The sequence below is a fragment of the Trichosurus vulpecula genome, chromosome 1 (genome assembly GCF_011100635.1).
Source record: "Trichosurus vulpecula isolate mTriVul1 chromosome 1, mTriVul1.pri, whole genome shotgun sequence".
In the NCBI taxonomy this organism is placed as follows: Eukaryota; Metazoa; Chordata; class Mammalia; order Diprotodontia; family Phalangeridae; genus Trichosurus; species Trichosurus vulpecula.
The window spans coordinates 72,142,904-72,169,599 of NC_050573.1; the positions used below are offsets into that span (position 1 = coordinate 72,142,904).

Here is a 26,696-nt window from a genome sequence, read left to right on the forward strand (position 1 = left end):
GGGGAAGGTGGGGGGAGGGGCAGGTTATGAATGGCTTTGAACAAACAGGATTTTCTATTTGATCTTGGAGGTGATAGGGCCCTCAAGGGAATGAGTAGGAAAGGGGACATGATCAGGCCTATGCTTCAAGACAGATCATGGAAGACTTCAAATACCAAAATCACAAGTTTATAAATTATCCAGTAGACATTGGAGCACCCAGGAAGTTGAGAGACAGGATCAGTGACATTAGGAGATTACTTGGGAAGCAATGGGAAGGATGGCTAGAGAGAAGAGATACATAGAGAAATAAAACAACAGAATGACCTGATATTAATGCCATACAATCATCTATTATTTTCCTCCAAAAACTTGTCTTTTCAGTCTATAAGTAACCGCATTTTAGCATATAGCGTTGGACAGCCTACATATAATACCACCATATATATGTCGAACAGTCTGGGATTTCATTTCGAAGAATTATTCATCCCTAAACTGGTATGTTAAATTTTGTGAAAATTCAATTTAATTTAATTCCAAAAACATTGATTACTTGTTTACTATGTTCAAGGGGCACTGTGTTATGAATTGGGCATTCAAAAAGAAAAAAAACAAAAACAAAAACAGTCTTTTACCTTAAGGAGTTTGTATCTTAATTGGGAGGAATAGGACGTGTGCGCTATTAAATAATTTTCTTGTTTTAGTGAATAAAAATCTTTTTTCTCTTCCTGTTACCTCTTCCACCCATTGGGGGAAGGGGGCAAAAAACTTTTGTAACAAATATGCCTGGTCAAGCAAAACAAATTCCTGAATTTGTCATATCCAAACTGCATATTGCACATCCTTTCACAAAAACAGAGCACATGTCCCACTGGAAGGGGCCAGACAGAGTAGATCCAGCTTCATGGGCCATCTAATTTAACATCTGTTCCTCTCTAAGGCAGCTAGGTGGTAGAGTAGCCAGAGTGCAAGGGCCTGGAGTCAGGAAGACCCAAGTTCAAATTTGGCCTTTGATGCATACAAGCTGTGTGACCCTGAACAAGTCAGGAGAGAGAGGTGGCCAAAAGTTATGAATGAAGAAGAGCCCTAAGTTCAGCCATTTGGGAGGGTTATCCAAATGTATGAATTATTAAATTCATAATAGCTCATCAACCCTCCAGGTGACCTCTAGCCCCCAAGCTGGAAAGGAGACTTCCTAACTGGTTAAATTCCATTTAGCTCTCTCTATTCCAGCAAGATACAAATATGCCATACACAGCTCTCAGGTCAATTATAGATTTTATATACAGAAAAAGTCAAAATCAAGGTAAAATACAATTTAAGGAAATGTAGGAAAAGGAATCACATTAAAAATGCCTAATAATGACTATGCACGGATGGGAAGGATTTAAGTCAGAGAGAGGAAACCTTTTCTAGAGTTTCCTGAGATCTTAATGGGTTGTCATCCAACAAGTTTGATCTGAATTCTTTCATTTCATAAAACAAAAATTTGCTTTGAGGCCAGCCTGCCACCCTTAGTCCAAAGTCCTAGACACATACCACAAAGTATCTATAAGGACTTTCGGGCCATCTTTGTCTCTCATGTTTCTTCTCCACTTCATCTCTCTTAATGTCTTGTGAAGCATGAACCTTTAAAAAAAATCTCCTTCCATGTTGCCCTGCTATTTAACCTCTAAAATCATTCTCAGTCTTACCCAAGGCATTTGGCTGCTACCAAATGTTTAGCTAGGACCCCAACTCTTAACCTTCCCCTTCCCTTGTGGGATAGTCAGTTCAAGACCTGACATACCTGCATGTATGTGTTAAATGACTGGGGAAGTTAACCATTGATGGGTGATATCCCTCCCACTCTAGGAGACCAAATGACTGAATTTAAATTACTCACCACTGGCTGTATGGTTAGGGGACCAGGATTCATAGCCCATCTCTGATACTATATTTGTGAACCTACTTAGCATCCCTAGGATTCAGTTTCTTCATCTTTCAAAAGAGGGTACTGGACTAGATGGCCTCTCTTTCAACATGGCTCTGCTTGTCTTTTTCTCATGAACTTCTGCTTTCTTCTGTTGGCTTTTTAATTATTTATTGAAGCTCTATCTTCCTTTCTCCTTCTTCTTTCTAGTATCACTGTCAATATGTACCCATTCCCAAGTCTCTGCCCAACACAAGAAAAACAAAGTTTCTTTATTGAAACTAGTAAGAATAATCACACAAAACAAATTCACACATTGTTTCTAAAAATGTAGGCATGATTCTGTACTACTAGTCCATCATCTCTGTGCTGCAGGGTGAGAAGCATGAGTTATCATCAGTGGTCCAGAATCAAAATTGACCATTGCATTGACCACAGTTCCTAAATCTTTCATAGGTGTCTTTCTTTTCAATATAGATGGCAGATAAGTTGTGCTTCTAGCTTTGGTCACTTTATGCTGCATCAGTTTGCTCATGTCCTCCTATAACTTTCTGAATCCATCCCTTTTGTCATTTCTTATTCTCAGATCCTCAAATGGATCTAGAGATTCAGAAATTCCCTTCAGTGATGTAGATCATAACCCATCTATGGCTGCCCACCCTGTGGGACTGTGTCCTCCTAAACCAACATAAGTTTCTCTGTATATTGTAAGAATACTAAGTTGCTCACCGTGACTATCCACCTGTTATCCCTTGCTCTGGGCTGTACTTTACAGTAATAATTACTTTATCCATCAAAGTTGTTTTCCTTTACAATATTGTATTTGTTGTATAAATTGTCCTCCTGGTCAGATCACTTCATACAATATAGGTTCATATAAGTTCTCTCAGATTCTCTAAATCAGTCCCTTCTGTTGTTTCTTACAGCACAATAATATTCCTTCTTCTTTTAAATTTGCTTCCATGTCCTTTAAGTCTTGAATAGAAGCTGAATATCAATGTCCCTTTTCTTGATCAACTTAGTCCATTGATACTATATTTAAACTGATCTTTCTAATTAAAAAACTTTTTATGCCTATATAATATTTTTGAGATATCTTTCCCTTCCAGGGTGACATATACAGAGAAGGGTTTTGGGGTCTGGGTTTTTTTTTTAATTCTCTCAAATGACAATGTCATGGTCTTTTTCTCATCTCCCTTACTCCCCTTTTCAGTTTTAGTAAGATGTCTGAAGGCTTTCCCAATCAAGACCAAAATTCTTCACTACTTTACAAAGAGTTTTATGTATTTCTTTGCCCTTCAGCAATTCTGTTGCTAGAGGCATTCTCTTCCCTTCCTTCTATCTGTCCCACTTGTTTTAGTTACTGTGTTTTATGCTTTCCTATAAAATGGAGGCTGAAGATGAGACTTGACTTTATTTTAGCAGATTGGGAAATCTGGAGTTAAATTGTAAGTGTTAGTGCATAGGATTCATGCTTAGGCTCTTATGCTAATACTCTTCAGTCATTTACTTTATTCTTTAATTTTTCCTTTAGGCACTACTTAATGGAACTTTGGAAGGTTTCTTTTTCTTTCATGCTGTGGCCAAGTTTGCAGTGCTCCTGAAGAGAGGCAATGTAGTGAGTTTCTCTTTGATTGGAAAGATTCATTTGAATTGAACTGGAGGCAAAGCAAATTGTTCACTATTTTTGCATCTGTACAGTTGTTTCATGTTAACTTTTGAAGGATGGAACCTGTTTTGGCCAGATTTTGTATGCCAATATAACCTGCAGCCATCTGCTTCCAGGCTCTGGAATCACATGGACTGGGCCTGATATTAGGGACAGCCCTAAAAGATCACTATTTCTTTGACTCATTATGCCCCCACCCAGAATTTACTCTTGGAAAATCTCCAAATAGAGCTTGGATCTAGTCCTTCAAGGATGTGAGTAAAGAGGGCCCAGATCCCATTGATGCACTTAAGGTAATAATGCAAATGTAGGGTGTGGAATAGCCTTTATTTTGTTCCAGAGAAAATGCAAAGGGCTCACAGGGGGCCATGAACAATTGTAGAAAACAGGACTTACTACATGAAAGGGGCTGAACCACAACACAATCATTCTTAGGTCTTGAGTAAGCAGTTCCCGTGCTTGACATTCCTTGGGCCTGGATCTTGTGGGAATAGTCTTTTAAGTCTCAAGGGTTGTCAGGCCTTGTGATCATTCAGTAGGGTGTAGAATCAGAGTTAATGTGACAGGAGCAGGAGTGCAGTATCTGGTTTAGTTCACTTAGTGGTTACACCATTTCCTTTTCTTGGGCCTAATTTCCCCCTACCAGTCAAATAAAGGGAGTGGACTAGAAAAAGTCTCTGGAAAGTAAGGATCGGCCATTTTTACACTTGTGTTCCCTTCACTTAACTCAGGGCCTGACGCAGAACGGGTACTTAAGCTTGTTGTTGATTGACTGACTTCAACCTGGAAAATGTGACTCTCCTGAAAGTGTGCAGTGTAATTCTTTACACTCTCTAGTAAATCCTACTTTTGACTAGGATCCTAAAGTCAGTTAGTAAACATTTATTAAGTGCCTTCTATGTGTCAGGCACTGTGCTAAGTCCTGGAGATACAAAAGAGGGTAAAAAGTATTCCCTCCTCCTCAGGAGCTTATAGTTTAATGGGAGAGACAACATGCAAACAACTCTGGACAGACAAACTATATTCAGAGTAAATTGAGTATGATCAACAGAAGGAAGGCACTAGCATTAAGGGAGATCAGGAAGGACTTCCTAGAGAAGGTGGAATTTTAACTGGGACTTGAGGGAAGCCAAGAACGCCAAGAGAGAAGATGAGGAAGGAGAACATTTCATGCTTGGGGGACAGCCAACCAGTGGAAAACATCTGGAGTCCGGAGATGGAGAATCTTATGTGAGGAACAGCAAAGAGGCCAGTGTCACTGAAGAGTGATGGTGGGGAGTGAGGGGGTACCAAAAAGGGTGAAGGTCTAAGAAGACTGGAAAGGTAAGATGGTGCTAGGTTATGAAGGGCTTCGAATAATAAACAGAAGATTTTATATTTAATCTAGAGGGTGATAGGGAGACACTGGAGTTTATTGCATAGGGGGTAACATGGTCTGACTTGTACTTTAGGAAAACCTCAGGAAAACCACTCTGATGGCTGAGTGGATGATGGACTGGAGTAGAGAGATACTTGTGGCAGGCAGACCCACCAGGACCTATTGCACTATTCCAGGCCTGAGATGATGAGGGCCTGCACCAGGATGGTAACGGTGACAAATGAGAGAAAGGGAAATATTGGAGGGAGATTTCAAAGGTGAAGTCAACAGGCCTCGGTAACAGATTGTATATGGGTGGTGAGAGAGAGTAAAGAGTCAAGGATGACACCTAGGCTCCAAACCTGCGTGTAATTCTTTGTGGATTTCAAAGAAATTTGTTGTGCGGCTAAAAGTTAAAGAAACCTGATTGTACCAAATGTGGTCTACAGTTCACAAAGTATTATGCCTTTGTATATTTTAATTAACCATTTATCTAGATCAGGAGTAGGAAGGTTCAGGTTTTTTTTTTTAAGATAACATCAAATACGTTTATACTGTAGTTATGAGATTCTAGAAAGAGGTCAGAGAGATGCTGTTACCACCACATCACTAGAGTATATTTCCCTAGCTCTACTGGTCTAGAATTTCAATGATAAGCTTATTGAAAAGTTGTCAAGCACTGGCATAAACTGGCCCACATTCCCTAAGTTCACATGTAACCACTTGGCATAGTATGGAGCAGGCCAAAAAGTGGTATGGGGGCCCCTCGCTTGTATCCCAAGATGTGGCAAAAGGTGACCAATCACAGCCAATGAATCCAGGAATAGAGCTTAGGCTACCACTGGGGAAGAGGTAGAGGTGATGGCTTTTCAACTGTTGTTGAACAAATGTAGAGACCATGACCCATGACAAGGACTGCTTTGTATCATGGGAAATCTCCTTCTATGAGGGAAGTTTAAAGGAAAATTAGAGGATTTCTTGGTTAGCATAAAAGATCCGAATTGAGATGGCCCTGCTTATTCTAGCATAGTGTGAATGCTCAAGAAGTAATTCATTCATTCATTTATTCACCCATTCAAGGAATCTATGTCCCACATTCATTGGCCAAGGGTCTGTCCTATATGCTACCCACTTGTATCTAAATTGCCTCATCTGATTACTACAAGTAGCCCTTTAATCATTACATCAAAAAAATCCTTGTTTGCTTCAGGCAGAATAGAAGGTCAGAGTGGGAATGTACCTAAGGTACCATCTAGTCCAATATTCTCAGCTAACAGTTGAAGAAACAGATGGAAAGTGACTCGCTCAAAGTCACAGTTAGTTGGTGGCAAAGCCAGGATGTTTTGAATCCAGATTTCCTGATGCCCATTTTAGTGCTATTTTTATGCCACTGGGTCTTTCATCTTGATGACCAAAGCAGCTCAACAGGGGTGGATGTTTACCTCCCACTGACATCACATACCTAAAGCTTAGCCAAAGCAATTAAATTAGAATTCCAGGGTACTTTCTATTTCTTTCTATTTTTTTTTTACTTAAGTTTTGGACCGACTTTGGACTTTTGGTTGTTGAAATAGAAATGATATGAACTTTGAAAGAAAGTGACCATGACATCCTAGTGTTCTCAGAGCCAAGGAGGGGAATGTTGGGCAGATTTCAAACAGTTCAGAGAAAAGATTGGCCTGGAGCCATAGTCAGAGACTGCAAAAGAGAAATGACTCAAGGAGAATAGGAGACTTTCAAAAATGAAATTCTAAGTATTCACAGTGAGGAAGAAAAAGGACCCAGTGGCTGTATAATGAGATCATATTTTAAAAGGATGGACCAAAAATGAAAGGAGGGGAATAGAACTAAGGACAAATACAAACACAGTCAGTCAGCAATCATGTATTAAGACATTATTATGTATCAGGCATTGTGCTAAGTACTAAAATACTATTTAAAAAGTCTCAGTTGAAATCCCACTTTCTGAAAGAAGCCTTTCCTGGTCCTCCTTAATCTTAGTGCCTTCCCTCTGAGATTATTTCCAGTTTAGCCCATTTATATCTTGTATGTTATCTTCTGCACGAGAAGGTGAGCTCTCAGAGGCCATGGTCCTTTCTTGTGCCTTTCTTTGTATCACCAGCACTGAGTACATAGCAAGCTCTTAATAAGTGCTTCTTGACTTGACTTGAATAGGTAGAGAAGAAAGGAAGGGTATTCTTGGCAGGAAGACAGCATGAACAAAGACATAGAGGTGGCAATGAGTATGGTGTGAGGAGGACAGGGAAGAAAACCAAAATAACTGAAAGCAAAAGGGCATATTGGGGAGTAGCAAGAAATGAAACTATATACAAATTCCAGATGTCCAGAAAAGCAGAGAAGCGTGTTTGATGCTCCAGGCAATAGGTAGCTTGTGTGCACCGGAAAGAACATTTGATTTAAAGTCAGAAGATGTGGGATCTGAGCCTGGCTCCATCATTTAAAAGAACCTTTCTGAACTTTATCTATCTTCTACATAAAATGTGGGGGAGAGGCAGCAGTGTGTTACAGTGCATTGCCTTGGAACCAGGATGACCTTCCTCTGCTGGTTGTGTGACCTTGGCTAAGTGTGTCAATTAAATGCTCAGTGCTCTAGACCAGAGGTGCCAGACACTTGGCCAACTGCAGGCTATCCACAACACTCCTAGTGAAATTGGGGAATAGCTATGATAGTGAATAGCTAACATTTATACAGCATTTACTATGTGCCAGGCACTGTGCTAAATGCTTTACAAATAGCATCTCATTTGATCCTCACAACAACCCTGGGAGGTAGGTGCTATTATTATCCCTATTTTACAGTTAGGGAAACTGAGGCAAGCAGAGGTCAAGTGACTTGCCCAAGGTCACACAGCTAGTAGGTGTCTGAAGCTGGATTTTAACTCAGGCCTTCCTGACTCCAGGCCCAACACTGCCCACCATGCCACCTAACTTCCTCCAAAAAAAATAAAAATACAATAAAACAGATAACATTACATTTTAAAACTAAGTCAATAAGCAATGGAACTTACTGTCCTTATGCATGGATTAATGGCCCCTGTTAGATACCAGTGCTCTTGGAGCAGATGTTGTGGAGAAGGTACTGACCTCCTATATCAGCAAGGCAGTAATCACAATGTAGATGATAATCATCAAAATGCCTACGTGGTTCTGTATTGCACAATATACAAGACTCTCCACATAGAAGGTAGCAGAAGTAAACCATTTATTCAGACACCAAATAACCAGATCCCCAAACCAATAAGTCCACAACATCACAGCAGAGAACCACTCTATCCCACAACCTTCTTGGGGCCTTGCCACCAACAAGCAAAGTAACAACACAGCTATCACAGTCTGCTCTCTTTCCCTCAGCTCTAACTGTAGCAACTGCTCTCTCAGCATTTCCTGTGACAACAATTTCCTTTTCCTCTCAGCAAGCTCCTCCCACAACATGTGACTTGGGCTTCCTGTGATATAAGCAGGTTGCATGGCCTATTAATGGGTGGGAAAGATCTTCAAATCTAAATTGCTAGTAGTTTTGGCCCCAAGATCTTATCCATTACATAGGGCAATGGGAGTTTGGGGATAGCTGGTGTCAACAGAACTTTCCACAGCAATATAACAGGGATAACACAAGATAAACATATAAAACAATGTCATCATTCCCCCCTCGAACTAATGGGGTTCAAAATCTTGGGGCAAGGGGTAAAGGTCTCATCCTCCAGAGCTTTTTGCTGCTGAAATTGAACGTAGAGCTGTCCCTGCCCCAAGAGGTCAGGAGTCCCATTCAAGAGGTCAGTTCTTTAGCTGGCATCCGAAGCTTGGTCAAACTAGGTCTAGGATGACACATCACAGTTGTGGACAGGTCCAAGGGTGACACATCATAGTCATGGACAGGTCCAGAGGTGACATCTGAACATATCAGAGGGTGACATCTGCCCTAAGCAATCAGGCATCTGCAGGTAGATGGTACTAAGCCTACAGGAAACAAATCTAGCAAACAAATTTAACAGACAAAAATCCAAAAAGAAAGAGACTATCATAGCCTCATTCACAGTAGAATACATGAGTCAAGGGTATAATTTGGAAATCATCTTCTCCTGAATAAACAACAATTATAGTATTATCTTTCCCATGTGCTACAATTTCCACAGCCTTTGGAACATCTTCCGGCTTCCCCTTTACCCATACCTTAGCTCCCAATTTTATTCTATCAGTAGAACCTCTTCTTTTCCTCTGCTAGTTATTTTGGAAGGAGGGTCAATTTTCACAAGGGATATTGTTTCACAAGGAATAGTAATCAATTGAAATATTCTATCATTTTTTACAAAATTGCATAGGTTCTTCCCCCAAATTCTGGAATGTTACAATAATTCCTCCTTGATAACCAGAATCTATCACTCCAGCCAATACATATATTCCCTGTGCTGCTAATCCTAATTTAGGTAATATCTGTCCAAAATATTTCTTAGAGTTTTTCATATATATTCCAGTAGAGATATTTCTTATCTCTTTTCTATCCAACCAAAAGTTCTCTAAACAATGTAAATCATATCCTGCCAAACCAGGTATTCCTGGATATGGTGGTGGGACATCTTCCCTCATAGTCCAATACTCAATATTTTGGATCTTATGTGTTTGCTGTTTTCTAATGTGCATATTTGGGGTCATCATTCTGGCAAGAGGTGTATTTCCTCTTAATGGTCTATTATGCAAATTATGTAAAACAGTGACCAAATTATCCTTCCAAGGTTGATATGAATTATTAGAAGTTAACTTTCTTAACAGTTCTTCCAACAATCTGTTAATTTCTTTCTATCAACCAAGATGCTTGTGGATAGTATGGAATATGATATATCCACTCTATATTGTTCAATACACAATATATCTTCATCTCATTACCTATGAAATGAGGCCCATTGTCACTTTGAATATGCATTGGGGTTCCATAATATAGACTTATAATATCTAGAGTTTTACAGGTGTTTTTCTGGGTTGCATTCTTATAACGACAAGCCACTAGTACACCTGAATAGGTGTCAATACAAGTACACATAAATTTACATCCTTTGTCTTGGGGTAGCGGTCCAATGTAATCTATCTGCCAAATCTGGGCTGGAACTTTTCCTCTTGCTATTTCCCCAGTTACTACCCAAGGAACAGTTCGTTCCTTTTCTAATTGACATATATAACATTCCTCTGCTACTTGCTTTAACAATGAATGAGAGATACTAATATCTCAATCTTGTGCCCCCTGGTGTGTGGCCTGGACCTCTAAATCACCGGCCATTTGGTGGACCCATTTTGTTAGTACCGGATCATCAGTTAGTGTCAGAGTAGGGACAACATGTTCAGTAGCAATCTTTGCTAGTTGATCAGCATGTACATTGTACTCTATGTTCTGGCATAGTGAGGACCATGTGAGCCTCTATATGAAAAACTGACAAATTATCAACCAAAGATATGTCTCATATACCTTCCCATAATTCTTTACTCCAAACTTGTTTACCATGAATTTCCCAATTTTGATTTTTCCACATTGGCATCCATGTAGCTAACCCATTAGCTACTGCCCACAAATCAGTGAATATATGACACTGCCCTCCTTTCTCTGTTTTAATAGCTTGATGTACTGCCATAAGTTCAGCATATCAACTACTTCCACCTATCCCAGTACTTTCCAAAGCTCTCTTAGTACATGGGTTATAGGCTACTGCTTTCCAATGTCTTTTATGGCCCAAATATTTTGCTGTTCCATCAGTAAACAATACATGTTTCTTCCGTTCTTCAGTCAATCCATCATATCCGTCCTTCCATTTTACCAAGGATTATACCAACTGTTGCCTTGGTTCAGGGGGTTTGTCCTTTCCGTCAGTGTCTGTATTTGCTATGGATTCATGTAGAGCAGAAACTCCACTTTTGCCTGTTTTAGATCTATTCTGAATATACCATTTCCATTTAATTATGCTAGCCTCTTGTGCATGTCCAATCCTGTGAGAAGCTGGGGTACCCGTTACCAAGGTCATAATCAGGATTCCAGGCCTCAATATCACTTCACAGCCCAAAGTCAGTTGTTTACTCTCTATCAACGCCCAATATACAGTAACAGCTGCTTCTGAAAAGGTGTATAATGTATTCTAGATGAAGGTAGTTTCCTTGACCAAAATCCTAAGGGTACATTTTGGCTTTGTTGTTTCTGCCATAAACTCCAATTCACATGGTCATCTTGTACAGTCACTTATAATTCCACTGGGCCACTTTGCATAGGCCATAAATCTAGAGCCAATTGTATAGCAGCTATGGCTTCTTCAAAAGCTTTACTCTGTTCAAGTCCCCAATCAAATTCATATTTTTTCCTGGTAACTTTATATAAGGGTTTCAAAATCTGTCCTAAATGTGGAATGTGGTATCTCCAATATCCAAACAGTCCTATGAACTTTTGGGCTTCTTTCTTATTGGGGGAGATAGGAAAATCTTGAATTTTCTGTCAAGCTTGTGGGAGAATTTCTTGCAGTCCTTTATTCCATTGTATACCCAAAAACTTTACAGTTTGAGCGGGTCCTTGAATCTTTGCAGGGCTAATTTCCCATCCTTTGCTTTTCATATTCTCAATTAAAAGTATCAAACTCTTCTCCACTTCTTTCACATTTTCTCCCTGTATCATAATATCATCTATGTGGGGGGTAAGCTGTATACCAGGTAACTTTAATTCATCCAGGTGTTCAGCCACGATCCTATGACAAATAGTTGGACTATGCAGATATCCTTGTGGCAATCAGGTAAAAGTATATTGTCGACCCTGCCACATGAAAGCAAGCTGGTCCCATTGTTTGGAGTCTATTGGGATCATAAAGAAAGCATTGGCCAAATCCAATAACTGCGTGTAAAGTCCCATCATATTTCTGAATCCTTCATATTAAGGTAACAGTATCTGGAACAGCAGCATACAAGGGTGGAGTCACTTATTCAATTGTCTATAATCCACTGTCATTCTCCATGTTCCATCTCACTTTTGTACTGGCCATACAAGATTATTCCATCAAGTGGTTGTAGGGACTAACCACTCCTGCTTCAAAATATTCCTTTATGGTATTGGCAATTTCATCTTGCCCACCTGGCATATGATACTGCTTCAAAGTAATTACTTTAGAAGGTTCAGATAAAGTGATTCAGTCCATTTTTATTTTTCCCACTAAAACTGTATTAATTCCTGTCTTCCTTATTGCAAATTGATATCTCCTCTCAGGTAAATTCAGAGTCATTCCTTTCAATATATCTGTTCCAATGATGTATTCAGGAATAGGTACAATGACCATGGTATATTATTTCTTAGGCAATGGTCCAATTTTCATCATCAGTTTGACTTGTTTGGCTGATATTTCAGTCCCTCCTAGCTCTGTGATGGTAATAGGAGTTCCATCCTGGAACTTGTCAGGATTTCCATAATCTGCCCTAGTGTCTATCAATGCCCTAGTTATAGTATTTGATCAATTTTTCCAATATATAGTCAGATTAATATGGGGTCTGTAATCCCATCTGTGTGTTTCTGTAATCTGAGCTGGGGCTTAGCCTATTTCCTAGCCTCCCTGAAGGTATCACCCACTTGGATACAAGGGTTCAAGATCTGTAGGGGCAGGTTTTTTTTTATATTTTTTGGAGGGGGGAGGCAGGACATTTGGGTTAAGTGACTTGCCCAAGGTCACACAGCTAGTAACTGTGTCAAGTGTCTGAGGCCAGATTTGAACTCAGGTCCTCCTGACTCCAGGGCTGGTGCTGTACTCACTGCACCACCTAGCTGCCCCATGTAGAGGCAATTCTTACTTCTCTATTCCATCTGCTATTAAACCTCTTATCTTGGTACATTTTGTATAACTCATTAGTTGGAATACCATCTATTCTTTCAAAATCTATCCCTGCTGTCAATAGAGCAATAAACATTGCCTTTCTTGTCACTCTGTTCTGATGTTGAATCTGCTGGATATTCACTCTTCTCTCTTGAGGAAATTTATCTTTTCCCCAGTCTCCTAAGTCACTTAACTGTGAAATCCTATCCAGCACCTCTGAAAGATGGTTCCCTACCTGCAATTAGCGGAGTCAGAATTAGGTATTTATAAGCAGGGGGAGCCATCTTAACTATTATATTCCTATGAGAGACTCCCAAGGGACTATCATAATAAACTCTGGCATTCCCCAACATAATAGCAATCTTCATTACCTCCTCCTTTAACTTTTTCATACAGTTCCTAAGTAAATATGAGGATCTATCTGCACTTGGCTACATAGAATCAGCACGATATTCTCTATTACAATCCACTGCAGCTAAAGCCAACAGATTGGTTGTTTGGTTGCCTCCTTGTTAATGCCTATCCCTAAAAACTTGCTGTACAAAAGGATTCTGACTAATACTTATGAATCTCATATAATCCACAGTATCTACAGATATTCCTTCGGCCCCTTCATGACTGATTCTTGCCATCTAAGATATTAATGATTCTCCCATTCTCTGGGTGAACCTATTCAAGATAGCTGTGATTTCCTGCTGTGTAAAATCCTCCAACATTTCTCTGAATACTGTATTATTTGGGCTTCTTGCCTCTTTGGCTATATGAGGCGCACTGCTTTTTGAAGATATAACAATATCTCATTCTTCATGTGAGACGTAGCATCCTGTGCCTCAGATTCTGATATTGTATCATTCTCTCTAGACTCTCTCCTCCTGTCACCATGGCAACCAGACTGGCAGTTAGAGCAGTTAGACTCGACCCAGGCTGAACTGAAATGCACTCTTGACCTCCTTGTCTCCCTTTTTCTTCTAGCCAAATTAACAGCGAAAACAATAATCTGTTGTTCTGCCACCTGAGATCCTCCATCTTGCTGTGGTATAGAAATATTCTCATTCAGGCTGTTTTAGTAACTGTCTGGCTCTGATTTCTTTCCCTTAACAATCTGTCCCTGCTTTCATATATAATATAATACACTGTGAGTAAAATCCAGTATCATCTAGAGATTTCTGTTGGCAGTTCTCTCCCTAGCTTAACTTTAATTTCTTTCAAACATCTCTCCAAATCTCTCGGTTCTCCCCTCTGTAACTTCTGTTCCCAGTTTTCACACAAACCGGTGCCTTTAGCCCGTTGACTTGCTAGGGAGGAATAAGGTACCTCATCCCATCCTAGGATAACCATTTTTTCTTCTAAAGCCCTTCTCCCTCCAAATAGAGATCTTATACCTTGCGATCCTGTTCGTGATGCCAAATGTATCAGCAAGGCAATAAATACAACATCTACAATTATTGTGAAAATGCCTACGTAATTCTGTATCTCAAAATGTAAGAGAGACTCTCCATATAGAAGTAAAACATTTATCTATTCAGACACCAGAGGACCAGATCCCATAACCAAGCAACCAACTCCCACAACCAGTAAGCCCACTTTATCTTAACAGCAAGGAACTTAAAACACAATATCACAGCATGTAGCCTCACCATCCCAAAACCATCTGCCCTCCCCCTGTACCCCCCCCTCCACTGGGGCCTTCCCAAAAACTCACAGCCACCACATGGCTGTTCTTTCCCTCAGCTCTAACTGCTCTCTCTGCATTTCCTGTGACACAATTTCCTTTTCCTCTCAGCAAGCTTCTCGCACCACATGTGACTTAGGCTTCCTGTGATGTAAGCAGGTCACATGGCCTATTAATGGGTGGGAAAGATCTTCGAATCTAAATTGCTATTACACCTCCACTATTATACTCCCTTAGGGGGAGTTCCCTCTTACTAATATGTAACATGCATTGTCCCTGACTTGCCCTAGGTCTCTGCATCATCTGTAGGTATTTACAACATATGTGTAACAGGGTTCTTGGGGTAGGACAACCCTTCATGTAGCAATGACTAGGGGGAGGGGATGAAGGAACCCAGGAGAGCCTAATTAGAGAGCTCTTCTCTCTCAACCCATGTCATCTCAGGCTTCTGGTTTACAACAGCAAAGGTCTAGAAGAAATGTTTGGCTTTAGACGATATCACTCCCTCTCCTTTTATTTCTGGTGTTTAGTCACCTCAGGCTGCCTTAGAAAACTGGGGAATTTCTGAGGAGAGCCTCTGTCTGGGTCAAGTGCTTTCCTGCCAGTAAATGAGAGGAGATGAGTCTACTATATTCTCCCAGGTTGTGTTGACTCTCACTAATGTCACCCAAATTTGATGATTTTCTAAAAACAACTAAGATTCTGTTTTGTTTTGTTTTGTTTTTGTCTTTTAGGGAAGGTTTGTTTATATAGACCGCTCATTGGAAGGCTTCACCTGGGGAATGATTTTTCCCATGGAACATCATCATTACCTGATTAATCTTCCAGGTTTAAACGGTTTTTTGATTATCTGGGATGAAGATCACCTGTTCTTCTCACTTAACAGTGGTGAGTTACCATAATAGTAATCCTTTAAAATTATAGGTTCTTTGTGGTTACTATGATGACTATTTCTTTCTAGAAAGAAAAGAACTCAATGAGATTCTTAAAAAGTCTTTGGTGACATCTCCTAGGCACATTTTTTCTCCTTGACTGATTCAATGGATTCATTTGGTAAGTGGTGACACAAGCAAAGAGAACCAGTATTTCCCTAAACCTAAGGATCTGGAATGGTTTAACAATTTCCTTTATTTGGAAATCTTTCAGTTGCTAATGAACATGACTTTAGTGTGTAGGAGAAATGTAATTCAAATCATCAATCATTTAGTCAGTGCTTCCAATGAGCAAGGCTCTGTTCTAGGCAGTGGGGAAATAAAACAAAAGTAAAACTGTCTTTGGCAATGGCACAGTGTCTGACCATATTAATTAACGAGCCCCTGGGGCTCTCACTCTGGGCTGCTATTTGATATGTGCCCCCCTAAACCCTCTAGAATCACAGAATCTGAGAGTCAAGAAGGGCTTGGGCAGTCATATCATCCAGTTGTGTTTACATGAAAGTAACACGCACTCTGACGTACGTACCAGACAGGTGGCCTACCAGCCTGTGCTTGAAGAAGGTTGAACCTGCAATGGCCAGCTAGCAAGGCATCCCATTCCACTTTTGGAGAGCTCTAACTCTTAGGAGTTTTTCCTAACATCCACCTGAAATCTTCCTCTTTGCTTAGACAGTGAGCTCCTCAAAATCTGGCAGGGAGTATCTGTTGCCAATCTTTGTGTCTTCAGTGCTTCTCACAGTGCCTGACACAAAGTAGGTGCTTAACTATCACTGCTGACTGACTTCTGCTGAAGGGGATGTGGAAAAATTGGGACACTAATGTGCTGTTGTGAACCAGCGCAACCATTCTGGAGAGCATTTTGGAACTACACCCAAAGGACAAGAAAACAATACCACTGCTAGGTCTGTATCCCAGAGAGATCAAAGAAAAGAAAAAAGGACATATACATGCAAAAATAATTATAGCAGCTTTTTTTGTGGTGGCAAAGAATTGGAAATGGAAGGGATGCCCATCAATTAAGGAATGGCTGAACAAGATTGTGATGGAATAGTATTGTGCTATAAGAAATAACAAAGGGAATGGTTTCAGAAAAACCTGGGAAGACTTCTATGAACTGATGTGAAGTGAAGTGAACAGAACCAGGAGAGCATTGAACCAGGAGAACAGTAACAGCAATATTGTAAGAATGATCAACTGTTAAAGAATTAGCTATTCTGATCACCACAATGATCCAAGACAATTCCAAAGGACCCATGATGAAAAATGCTACCTACCTCCAGAGAGCAAACTGATGAACTCTGAAAGCATATTGAAGCATATTTTTTAAACTTCATGTTTCTTGCTTTTTATTTTTATTTTTTGCAACATGACTAATATGGAAATTTGTTTTGTATGGCTTTACATGTATAATTGCTGTCAAAATGCTTGCCCTTCTCAAGGGATGGAAGAAGGCTAGGAGGAAAAGAATTTGGAATTAAAAAAATTTTAATGAATGTTAAAAATAAAGAAAAAAATTTTAAAAAAGGAAAAAAAACTCATTGTAATCCAAGTTCAAAGCCCATTGGCATGGGACTCTCTTCTCATTCGTGGAGATTAATACCCTCCTTCTGCATGAGGTGTGGGGCAGAGTTGTTGAGAGCAGAAGAGGTGAGAGAAGTCTGGATTTCCTCTGGGTGTCTTGAGTCTCTTTGGGGCACTTCTGGATTCCAGCTTCAAGAGAGATGATGGATGATGCCAATCCCACTTCATGTTGCTGAAGGGAGAGAAGACTCTAGGAAGAAACCAATTTAAGTGGAGTTGGCATCCTCCATCATGTCCCTATCCCCAACTTGCAACATTGGAGACCTCAGGGAATTTCCCCTGTGTATGAGATCAGGGACTCTCTTGCTTAAGCTGACTTCTATTGCTCCCAGTGGGAGCGTTCTTTTGCTCTGTATTGTCTGGTATATAATTTCCTACGTATACTTTCTCTGATTTCTGTTTTGCTATCAACTTGGATAAATAGGTTTCTTTGCTGTTTGTTAAGTGCATGTTCATTGTGAAACTGGTATTTGGTGGGAAGGGGAGTCAAAGCTTACATAGAGAGTTTGGGGCCTTCCTTTGGCCACTAATGCCCAGTGATCAGAAGTTTAGCTGAAATCTGAAAACTACATCCCTTAGACTAGTAGTATTGAAGGGAACAGATAGATATAATTCTAGCTTGGTATCCCCTCTCTCTGAGGACAGCAGAGTGGTTAGCCTCTCCTTTCTACTTCCTGATTCTCTGGGCAGCAATTAGTCTACCTTGAAGAATATTTATAGTAGCTCTCTTTGTGGTGACAGAGATTTGGAAATTGAGGGGATGCCCATCAGTTGGGGAATGACTAAACAAATCCCGGCATATGAATGTAATGGAATACTATTATGCTATAAGAAATGATGAGTGGGATGATTTCAGAAAAATCAGGAAAGATTTTATATGAACTGATACAAAGTAAATGAGCAGAACCTGAAGAATGTTGTACATAGTAACAGCAATATTGTACAGTGATCAGTTATGATTGACTTAGCTCTTCTCAGCAATACATTATCCAAGATAATTCCAAAGGATCACAATAAACACCCAGAGTCCAGCACCATAAATTTCCACATAGGCCATATCCAAAAATTCATGCTTCATTGTGGTCCTTAAGCCTATTATCTCTCTGGCAGGAAGTAGGTGGCATAATTCATCTTCAGACCTTTGGACTTATGGCTTTCTAAAGGGGGGATGATTGTATGATGTTTGTAGGAACTGTCGGCGGCCGAACGGGATGTGCCCCACTTTGGCACCCCGTGCTCCCCGACTACCGCCTACCACTCACCCTGCCCTCGGGTCTTCGGACGTCTCCGGCTCCTCTCGGGGGATGCGAGAGGAGAAATCACCAGGCAGTACACCGGACTCGGACAAGCAGCTTTATTGCAATGGCGTACCAGAAGTCCCACAAATCCCACTGACCCTCTCTGGGGAGCGCCTTATATTGGGTGTTTCGGGTTGGCTCCTCCCCAGTTCCTCCCCGAGGGTGGAGCTCCTCCAGTAAGAGCCGCCCCGGTACTGACGTGGTGGAAGCCACACGGGCACTGCCGCGTCAGCAGGTCCAGACTCTCTGGCGTCTCACTACCCTCTCGGGGGGCCTAGGTCCAGAGCGCCCCTAACAGGAACATATACATGTAGGAAACATATACATTCAAAATACATGAGAGTAGGTAGAAGGTAACCTTCTAGAGGAAGAAGGCAATAACAACTGGGAGCAGGAGGTGTGCTAGAAAAGGCTGCCTGTAGAAGGTGACATTTGAGTTGAGTTTTAAAGGAAGTCAGAGGTGCTAAGATATAGGAGGTGAGGAGTGCATTTAGAGCATGGAGACAGCCAGTACAAAGGCACAGACTTTGGAGATTGAAGGGTTTTTTTTGTGAGGAACAAGGAGGAGGCCAGCATGACTGAATTGTAGAGTATGTGGAGAAAAAAGTAGGCGTGTAGGAAGGGGCCAAACTCCGACAAACTTTCAATGCCAAACAGAGGGTTATATCTGAACCTAGGGGGAAGGGAACGGAATAAGCATTTATATAGTGCCTACTATGTGCCAGGCACTGTGTTAAGTGCTTTTTACAATTATTATCTCATTTGATCCTCAGAGCAACACTGGAAGGTAGATGCTGTTATTATCCCCAATATACAGTTGAGAAAGCTGAAGCAAACAGAGATTGACTTGTCTACGATCATAGAGCTAGTAAGTTTCTGAGGTCCGATTTGAACTCAGGTTTTCCTGGCGTCAGGCCCAGTGTTTTATTGACATCTTTTTGCATTGTATGTTTTCCCTTCAATGCCAGAGAATTATTGGGATGCTTGTTTTCTCAATTAGACCTTACCTTTTATAAATCCCTCATTAGGAGCATATCAAAATCAGGACTACAGAACCACCTCATGTCTATTACAATCTTTTAAAATCATTTTCCAATTAATTGGCTTATGGCCAGGATTCCTTAGCAAATTATTAGCCTTAAAGAAATGCCAAAACCCAATGCACCCTCTATGCATAGGCAATCTGCAGCATATAGAGGTATTTCCTTTTAATGAAATGCCTTTCTTCTCAGCATGAACTTCCCACAATATGAAGTCAAGCCCCACCATCCAAGTTCTGATTTGGGCAAGATATTATTACATCTGCAAATTGCTCTCAGCCTGTTTTGTTTTTCCTCATGAGAATTGGCTTAGTGTGCTTGAACTGTGAGGACATCATTGAGTAACTTACTTTGCATGGCCTTTTCAGAGAAATCTCCTTGAATAGGATGGGGAAAGTCATCTATGTCTCTTCCCAGCTCTTTGTGACTGCTCTCCATGCTTGGTGGGGATGAACTCTATTTTCTAGAGCAGTCTTCAAGCTTGATAGGGCTTGTGACATGGGTTCTCCCCTTAAGATGGCAACTTTCTAATTTCAGAAAGCTATGTCCATGTAAATATTTGGTGTGTGGGTGAATAAAATGGCACAGTGTTTTTCTTCTACAACAAGTCTCTTGAATTTACCTAACTTTCCACTAAGTTGCTCCTTACAGCTCTCACCCAAACACCTGAACATCTCAATTCACTGCATCTTTGTTCCTTTGGAATTTATCCAACTTCTGGGGGTTCAGAGGTCAAACTGGGCTTATCTGAATTGATCTACTTCATAGGGCTGGCCAGCAAATAGTCACCAAAGAGGAAAATGATTAGGACAGGTAATAGGTGAGAAACTGGTAGCAGCAGGCTACCACCACGGACCTTTGAAGCCAAGCCCAGCAAGAGAAGTACACACTATCCAGAAATATACAGACACAGAGAGAGGCAGTGTTCAAGCAATGGGACCTCTGGCAGTGGCAAAGAAGAGAATCAACTGACTATGGATTCAAGAGAGAGAGATCCCTGACAATCAAGAGTTGAACTACAGAGAGGAGAGGACCCTGGGAATCCATCTGAGAATCCTTGTGCAGCAGGGACTTGCCCTAGAATAAGGTGTGTGAGGATTCCAGAAGGAGAGGGGATATTGAGATATTGAAGTACCAAAGGGCCACATGTGTGTTTCACTATCATATTACCCTTAATTGTATGCCCACTCTTCCTATGGACACCTTGTATATTTGTGCAAGTACACTTGAGGCTTATGAGAGAGGTGGGGATGTTTGATAGCTAATATTCTTATTATGCCATTTTGGTAAATTATTTTGCTAATCGTGTTTACTGGCCACGAATGAGAAGCACATTGGTTGGGACTCATAAATATAATTTTTGAAATGGATACTTGGACTTATTCCCCTAGGACCCAAGTTAGCAGCTCCTCTTTGGGTTGCTGCCTTGAGCAACCAACCAATACAAACGCAAGTTGGGCAAGTATCCCAGAGGGTGTGCTAAAGAATGAGACTTTGCTAGATTTAGGAGTTAAGAAAAGCTTGGTACACTTGAAGAGAGCGGTTTCAGTTAAGTGATGGGGTTAGAAGCTAGATTGCAAGGGGTTGAGAAATAAATGGAAGGTGATCAAATGGAGGCAGAATATGGACAATCCCTTACGTGATAGTTTCACTTATGAATGGAAAAGGAGAAATAGAATAGAATCTGTAAACTATAGACCCGTGAATTTGGCTTTGATTCTCAATGAAATCTTAGAACATGTGATTAAAGAAATGATTACCAAACACCCCCCAAAAGAAGTAGTCCTAACCAAAAGTGGGGAGGACTGCCTTAGAAGGCATTGGTCTTCCACGTATTTCAGGTCTTCAACTAGAGGCTGGATAGCCATTTGACAAGTATGTTGTAGAGGGACTTTGGGGAAAACAGGGTTTGGATTAAACATCCACAACATATCTTCCAACTCTGAAATCCAGTTGTTCTTTGACAATAGGTTGAGGAGATAGTAAAGTCAAGTGACTTCTCTTAAAAATATGGAGATGTGGGTATGTTTTCAGGTTGCACATTATTTCTAGTTTAGGTTTCCAAAAGTAAATTGCTAATCTTCTCCATGGGCCTATCATTTATTCTGCTCAGATTTCAATATTTCATGGATTTTGTGTATATCTTATATATGCTTAATTTTTTCCCCTGAATTTCTTTTAAGCATTTTTTTTATTTTAAGCTTAAATACACCAAAAAAATATTGAAACTTAAATACAAAATAAGAAAAGAAAAAAAAAGCATTGTTATGTGCACAGCAGAACATAAGAAAAGACTCAAAATATATAGCAATAAATTTCCATTTCAAGAAAGCCTATATACTGAATACTATGCGTTGTGTTCAGAGCTGTCCATCTTTTCTTTGCTTCCTTGTAAGTTTTCTTTTGTTCTTTGCTGCGTACTTTTTGCATTGTTCTTTTTCCCCTTCCTCCTACAATTAAGTGCAAATATACATATATACACACATATATATACATACACACATATGCACATGCCTACAGATATACACACATACATATATACACATATACACACAAAGATATGTACACATACATATATACACTTACATATACATGCATACATATACTTAGGTATTTATAATCATATTTATGTTTGTGCATATCTCTTATTTCCTGTCTCTCCTGATTCCTCCTTTTACCCCTGCTCCCTTTCCTTCCCATTACTTAACCTACCCCCACTCTCTCCAGGGACCCCTCCCTTGTCCTCCTAATTCCATTAACACCCTTCTATAGCGCCCCTTATCCTATTCCCTCACCCTCCCCTCTAAAAATTCCTCTCTTATCCTCTCTCCCCTCCCTATCCCCTTAGCCTTTTATTTCTTTCTGAATTTAGAAGACTTTTATACATACATACATATATGTATATATATACACACACATACATATACACACATATAATATGTATTTCCCTCTTTAACCCATTCCCAATTTGAATAGGCTTCCAGAACTACCAGCCCTCCTTCCCCATCTAATTCCTCTGTGTCAGTTCTTCTTCTCGTACCTCATTTGTATAAGATAATTACACTTTTTACCTGTTCCTAAACAGTTTTACTTTTTAAAATCATTTAAAATATTCAGGCCTACCCCAATATTTCTTATGAACTACCTAATTACTGATACCATTCTTAGGCATACATTTAACATTTCCTCATATAGAAGGTAAACAGTCTGTCCTTATTGAGTCCCTTGTAATTAGTCTTTGATATGAACCTGATATTTCTTTCTTGCCCAAGGCTACATCTCCAGGGCACTGCTGGGTGTGGAGTTCCTTATCAGCAGAGGTTGTCTGCTCAGATACCTGACTCCCTTCACTGTTGGGGAGGTGGAATTTCCTGTGGCTGGGGTGGAGTCCCAGGGCTCACCACTTGCCACTAGCCTGGAGGTGTTTACTTTTCACAAAACCTAGGGCTGGGACTAACCCTTATCATGGGATTTTTCTTCAGATCTTCTCCAAGATTGTCCCAGGAGGACCACGTTCTGCCCCAAGTCTTGTTTATTTTTAATTGTTCTATGTTCACTCTTTTATCTTGTTTGTGGGGGAAATCTGGAGAGCTTGGGATTTTCTGATCTACTCTGCCATCTTCCCAGAATCCTCTCTATTTTGTATATACTTTAGTAATGGGCCTTTGGGGCTACTCTCCCAAATTGTACCTGTGCTCATGGACTAGATCCCCAGGGGTTGGCTGATATCTTGGTTTCTAGGGTTAACTTTGTAGGGCTGTACTCTTAACTGTCTTACTCAGAAGCCCCCATCAGTGTTCTTCCCACTAACAGATTTAACTAGTTTTTAGCAAAGGCATTTGCTGAGATGGTACAACATGAACAGTTGGAATGAAAAATTCTTCACCACCACCACCAAAACGAAAAAAAAAAAGCCTGGGGTGCATTTTTCCAAAAGCACACAGAAATTCATAGGAAGCGTGGACTCAAAGTTAGAATGCAAAGCTAGTGTGGCACAAGTAGGGAACCGGTGTGGCAGAGAGGTAAATCATAATTCCTATTCTTGGAAGTTCTTTCTCCCTCCATAGAATAGTCACTCAGCTAGTCTTGAGTGTAGCCCTCTTCTGTCTGTTTGTCTCTGGGGGTTTAGATCATACTTTCTAAAGCCACTTCCGCCCTCTGATGACAGTCCTCACTCCTCAGTTCTCAGTGTGTCCCTCTGCTTCTAACTGAATGAGCTATCTCCCTCTGGTCTAATCTCTCCAATGACACAAACAATGGGAGATAAAGAAGAAGAAAAAATCCTCTTCCTTCCTATTAAGAGTGATTGCCTGAGTTTTCAGAGGAAGAAATTAAAGATATCTATAGTCATATGAAAAAATGCTCTAAACCACTCTTGATTAGAGAAATGCAAATCAAAACAACTCTCAGGACCACATCTCTCCTGTCAGATTGACTAACATGTCAGAACAAGAAAATGATAAATGCTGGAGAAGATGTGGGAAAATTGGAACACTACTGCATTGTTGGTGGAGTTGTGAACTGATCCAACCATTCTGGAGAGCAATTTGGAACTATGCCCAAAGGGCTATAAAAATGTGCATACCCTTTGACCCAGTAATACCACTTCTAGGGCTGTATCCCAAAGAGATCATACAAGAGGGGAAAGGACCCATATGTACAAAAATATTTATAGCAGCCCTTTTTGTGGTGGCAAAGAATTGGAAATCAAGGAGATGCCCATCAATTGGGGAATGGCTAAACAGATTGTGGTATATGAATGTAATGGAATACTATTGTGCCATAAGAAATGAGGAACAGATGGACTTCATAAGAACCTGGAGAGTCTTATATGATCTGATGATGAATGAAGGGAGCAGAACCAGGAGAACATTGTACACAACCATAGACACATTGCTTCTATGATGATTAACTTTGATAGATTTGGCTCTTCTCAACAATGCAAGATTCTAAGACAGCTCCAAAAGACTCATGATGGAAAAAAGCTATGCACATCCAGAGAAAGAATTATGGAATCTGAATGCAGATTAAGGCAAACTATTTGCTCTTTTTTTAAAATTTAATTTAATTTTTTGTTTTATTACATCTTTCTCATGTTTCATTTCATTGGTTATAATTCTTCTTTACAATTTGATTATTAGGAAAAGAAGTTAATGTGAAGGTATATGTAGAACCTATATCAGATTACATGCTGTCTTGGTGGGGGGAGGGGTGTAGAGAGGGAGGGGGAGAAAATTTGGAACTCGAAAACTTGTGGAACTGAGTGTTGTAAGCTAAAAAAAATAATTAATAGAAAATAAAATTTATTTAAAAAGAGTGATTGCCTGGTCTTTCTCCCACTTCTGACTTTAATTCCTGAATCTGAACTCTTTGATTAGCTATATTGATAAAACTCCTCCAACTATTTAGAGCCTCCTGAGACATGGCTAGCCCACCTGCATAGCCAGTTGCTGTTCCCTTCTCAACTCAATCAAAGAGGTTTGCATCAGGTTTTTTTGGAGGCAGTGGGGTTAAGTGACTTGCCCAGGGTCACACAGCTAGTAAGTGTCTCACACCAGATTTGAACTCAGGTCCTTCTGACTCCAGGGCCAGTGCTCTATCCACTGTGCCACCTAGCTGCCTTGAGTATTGTGTCTTGAAAAAGGATATTTAGTTGTAGACTAATACTTTTTTATAAATTAAAACTTCCTCATGTTACGAACTAAGTGAGGATTTAATGAAGACTAGGGGTTATGACTTCCTCGTCTTCCACATGTTCTCTCCTCTAGGCACATTCTTCCCACGGACTTCTGTCTGTTTTTGGAAAAACACACCCCATTTTTGAGGTGAAGGAGGGGTACTTTTAAAAAAAATTATTTATGTATTTTTAGTTTACAACATTCAGTTCCACAAGGTTTTGAGTTTTAAAATTTTCTCTCCCTTCCCCCCATCCCCTCTCCCCAAGACGGCATGTCATCTGATATAGACTCTACATATACATTGATATTAAACATTTTCACATTAGTCATGTTGTAAAGAAGAATTATAACCAATGAAACGAACCATGAGAAAGAACAAAAAAAGAGAGAGAGAGCAAATAGTCTGCTTTGATCTGCATTCAGACTCTGTAATTCTTTCTCCGGATGCGGATAGCATTTTCCATCAATGGGGGCATTTTGTACCAACTGTGCATGTTATATGCATGTTATTCATTGTTACATGTTGTTTAGCTTTATACTGAACACTGTGTGATTACATTCTGGGCCTTCTGTAATTATGTAAATTGAAGCTGGGGGGCAGAGCTTGCCCCTTTTCTTTTCCTCTCCCTTTTTTTTTTTGTCTCTCCCTTATTCTTAATTTGTGTATACTTATATAGGCATATGTTGTCTCTTTCCCCCATAGAATGTAAGCTCCCTAAGGTCAGGGAATGTTTCACTTTTGTCTTTGAATCCCTAATGGTTTTTTTTGCATGATAATTTTATTATGTGTTTAAAAGGAATAGCAAATTGTACATTATAGATTTGCATTTTCATGTGTGATCATCTTTTTATTATACTTTGTTATGAAAATGCTTATTGTATTCCATAAATTAAAAATAAAATAAATTTATTTTTTAATTTTTTTTAAATTTTAGTTTACAACACTCAGTTCTACATAATTTTAAGTTCCAGATTTTCATCCCTCCCTCTCCACCTCCCTCCCCAAGATGGCATGGTGCATTGAACTTATTTACACACTAGTCAAGTTGTGGACAAGAATTATGACCAATGGAATGAATCATGAGAAAGAAGAAACAGAACCAAAAAAAACTCCAAAAACAAAAGAGAGGGGGAAAAGGGGAAAAAAAGGCAATTATAAAGTGTGCCTCAATCTGCATTCATACTTCATAGATCTCACTTTATTTGCGTGAAAGCTGTTTCATAATTATGTTCATATAGTCCCTGGGTTTGTCTTGGCAGATAGACTCCCAAATATTTTATAGTGTCTACAGTAACTTTGAATGGAATTTCTCTTTCTATCTCTTGCTGTTGGGCTTTGTTAGTAATGTATAGGAATGCCAAGGATTTATGTGGGTTTATTTTATATACTGCAACTTTGCTAAAGTTGTTTATTATTTCAAGTAGTTTTTTACTTGATTCTCTAGGATTCTCTAAGTAAATCATCATATCATCTGCAAAAAGTGATAATTTAGTTTCTTCTTTGCCTATTCTAATTCAATTTCTTTTTCTTCTCATTGCTACAGCTAACATTTCTAGTACCAAATTAAATAGAAGGGGTGACATGGGCATCCTTGTTTCACCCCTGATCTTATTGGGAATGCATCTAGCTTATCCCCATTACAAATAATGCTTGTTGATGATTTTAGGTAGATGCTATTTATAATTTTAAGGAAGGCTCCATTTATTCCTATGCTTTCTAGTGTTTTTAAT

At 39.8% G+C, this 26,696-nt stretch overlaps 1 protein-coding gene across 1 annotated transcript in view; it reads left to right on the forward strand.

The window, feature by feature from the left end:
- Positions 1–26,696, forward strand: part of CATSPERD (cation channel sperm associated auxiliary subunit delta) — a 96,968-nt gene that overhangs the window by 15,575 nt on the left and 54,697 nt on the right. The window contains exons 5-7 of the mRNA XM_036739760.1: positions 364–477; positions 3,426–3,509; positions 15,168–15,321. Of these exons, the coding sequence (XP_036595655.1) occupies positions 364–477; positions 3,426–3,509; positions 15,168–15,321 (352 nt within the window). The remainder of the gene's footprint in view (positions 1–363; positions 478–3,425; positions 3,510–15,167; positions 15,322–26,696) is intronic.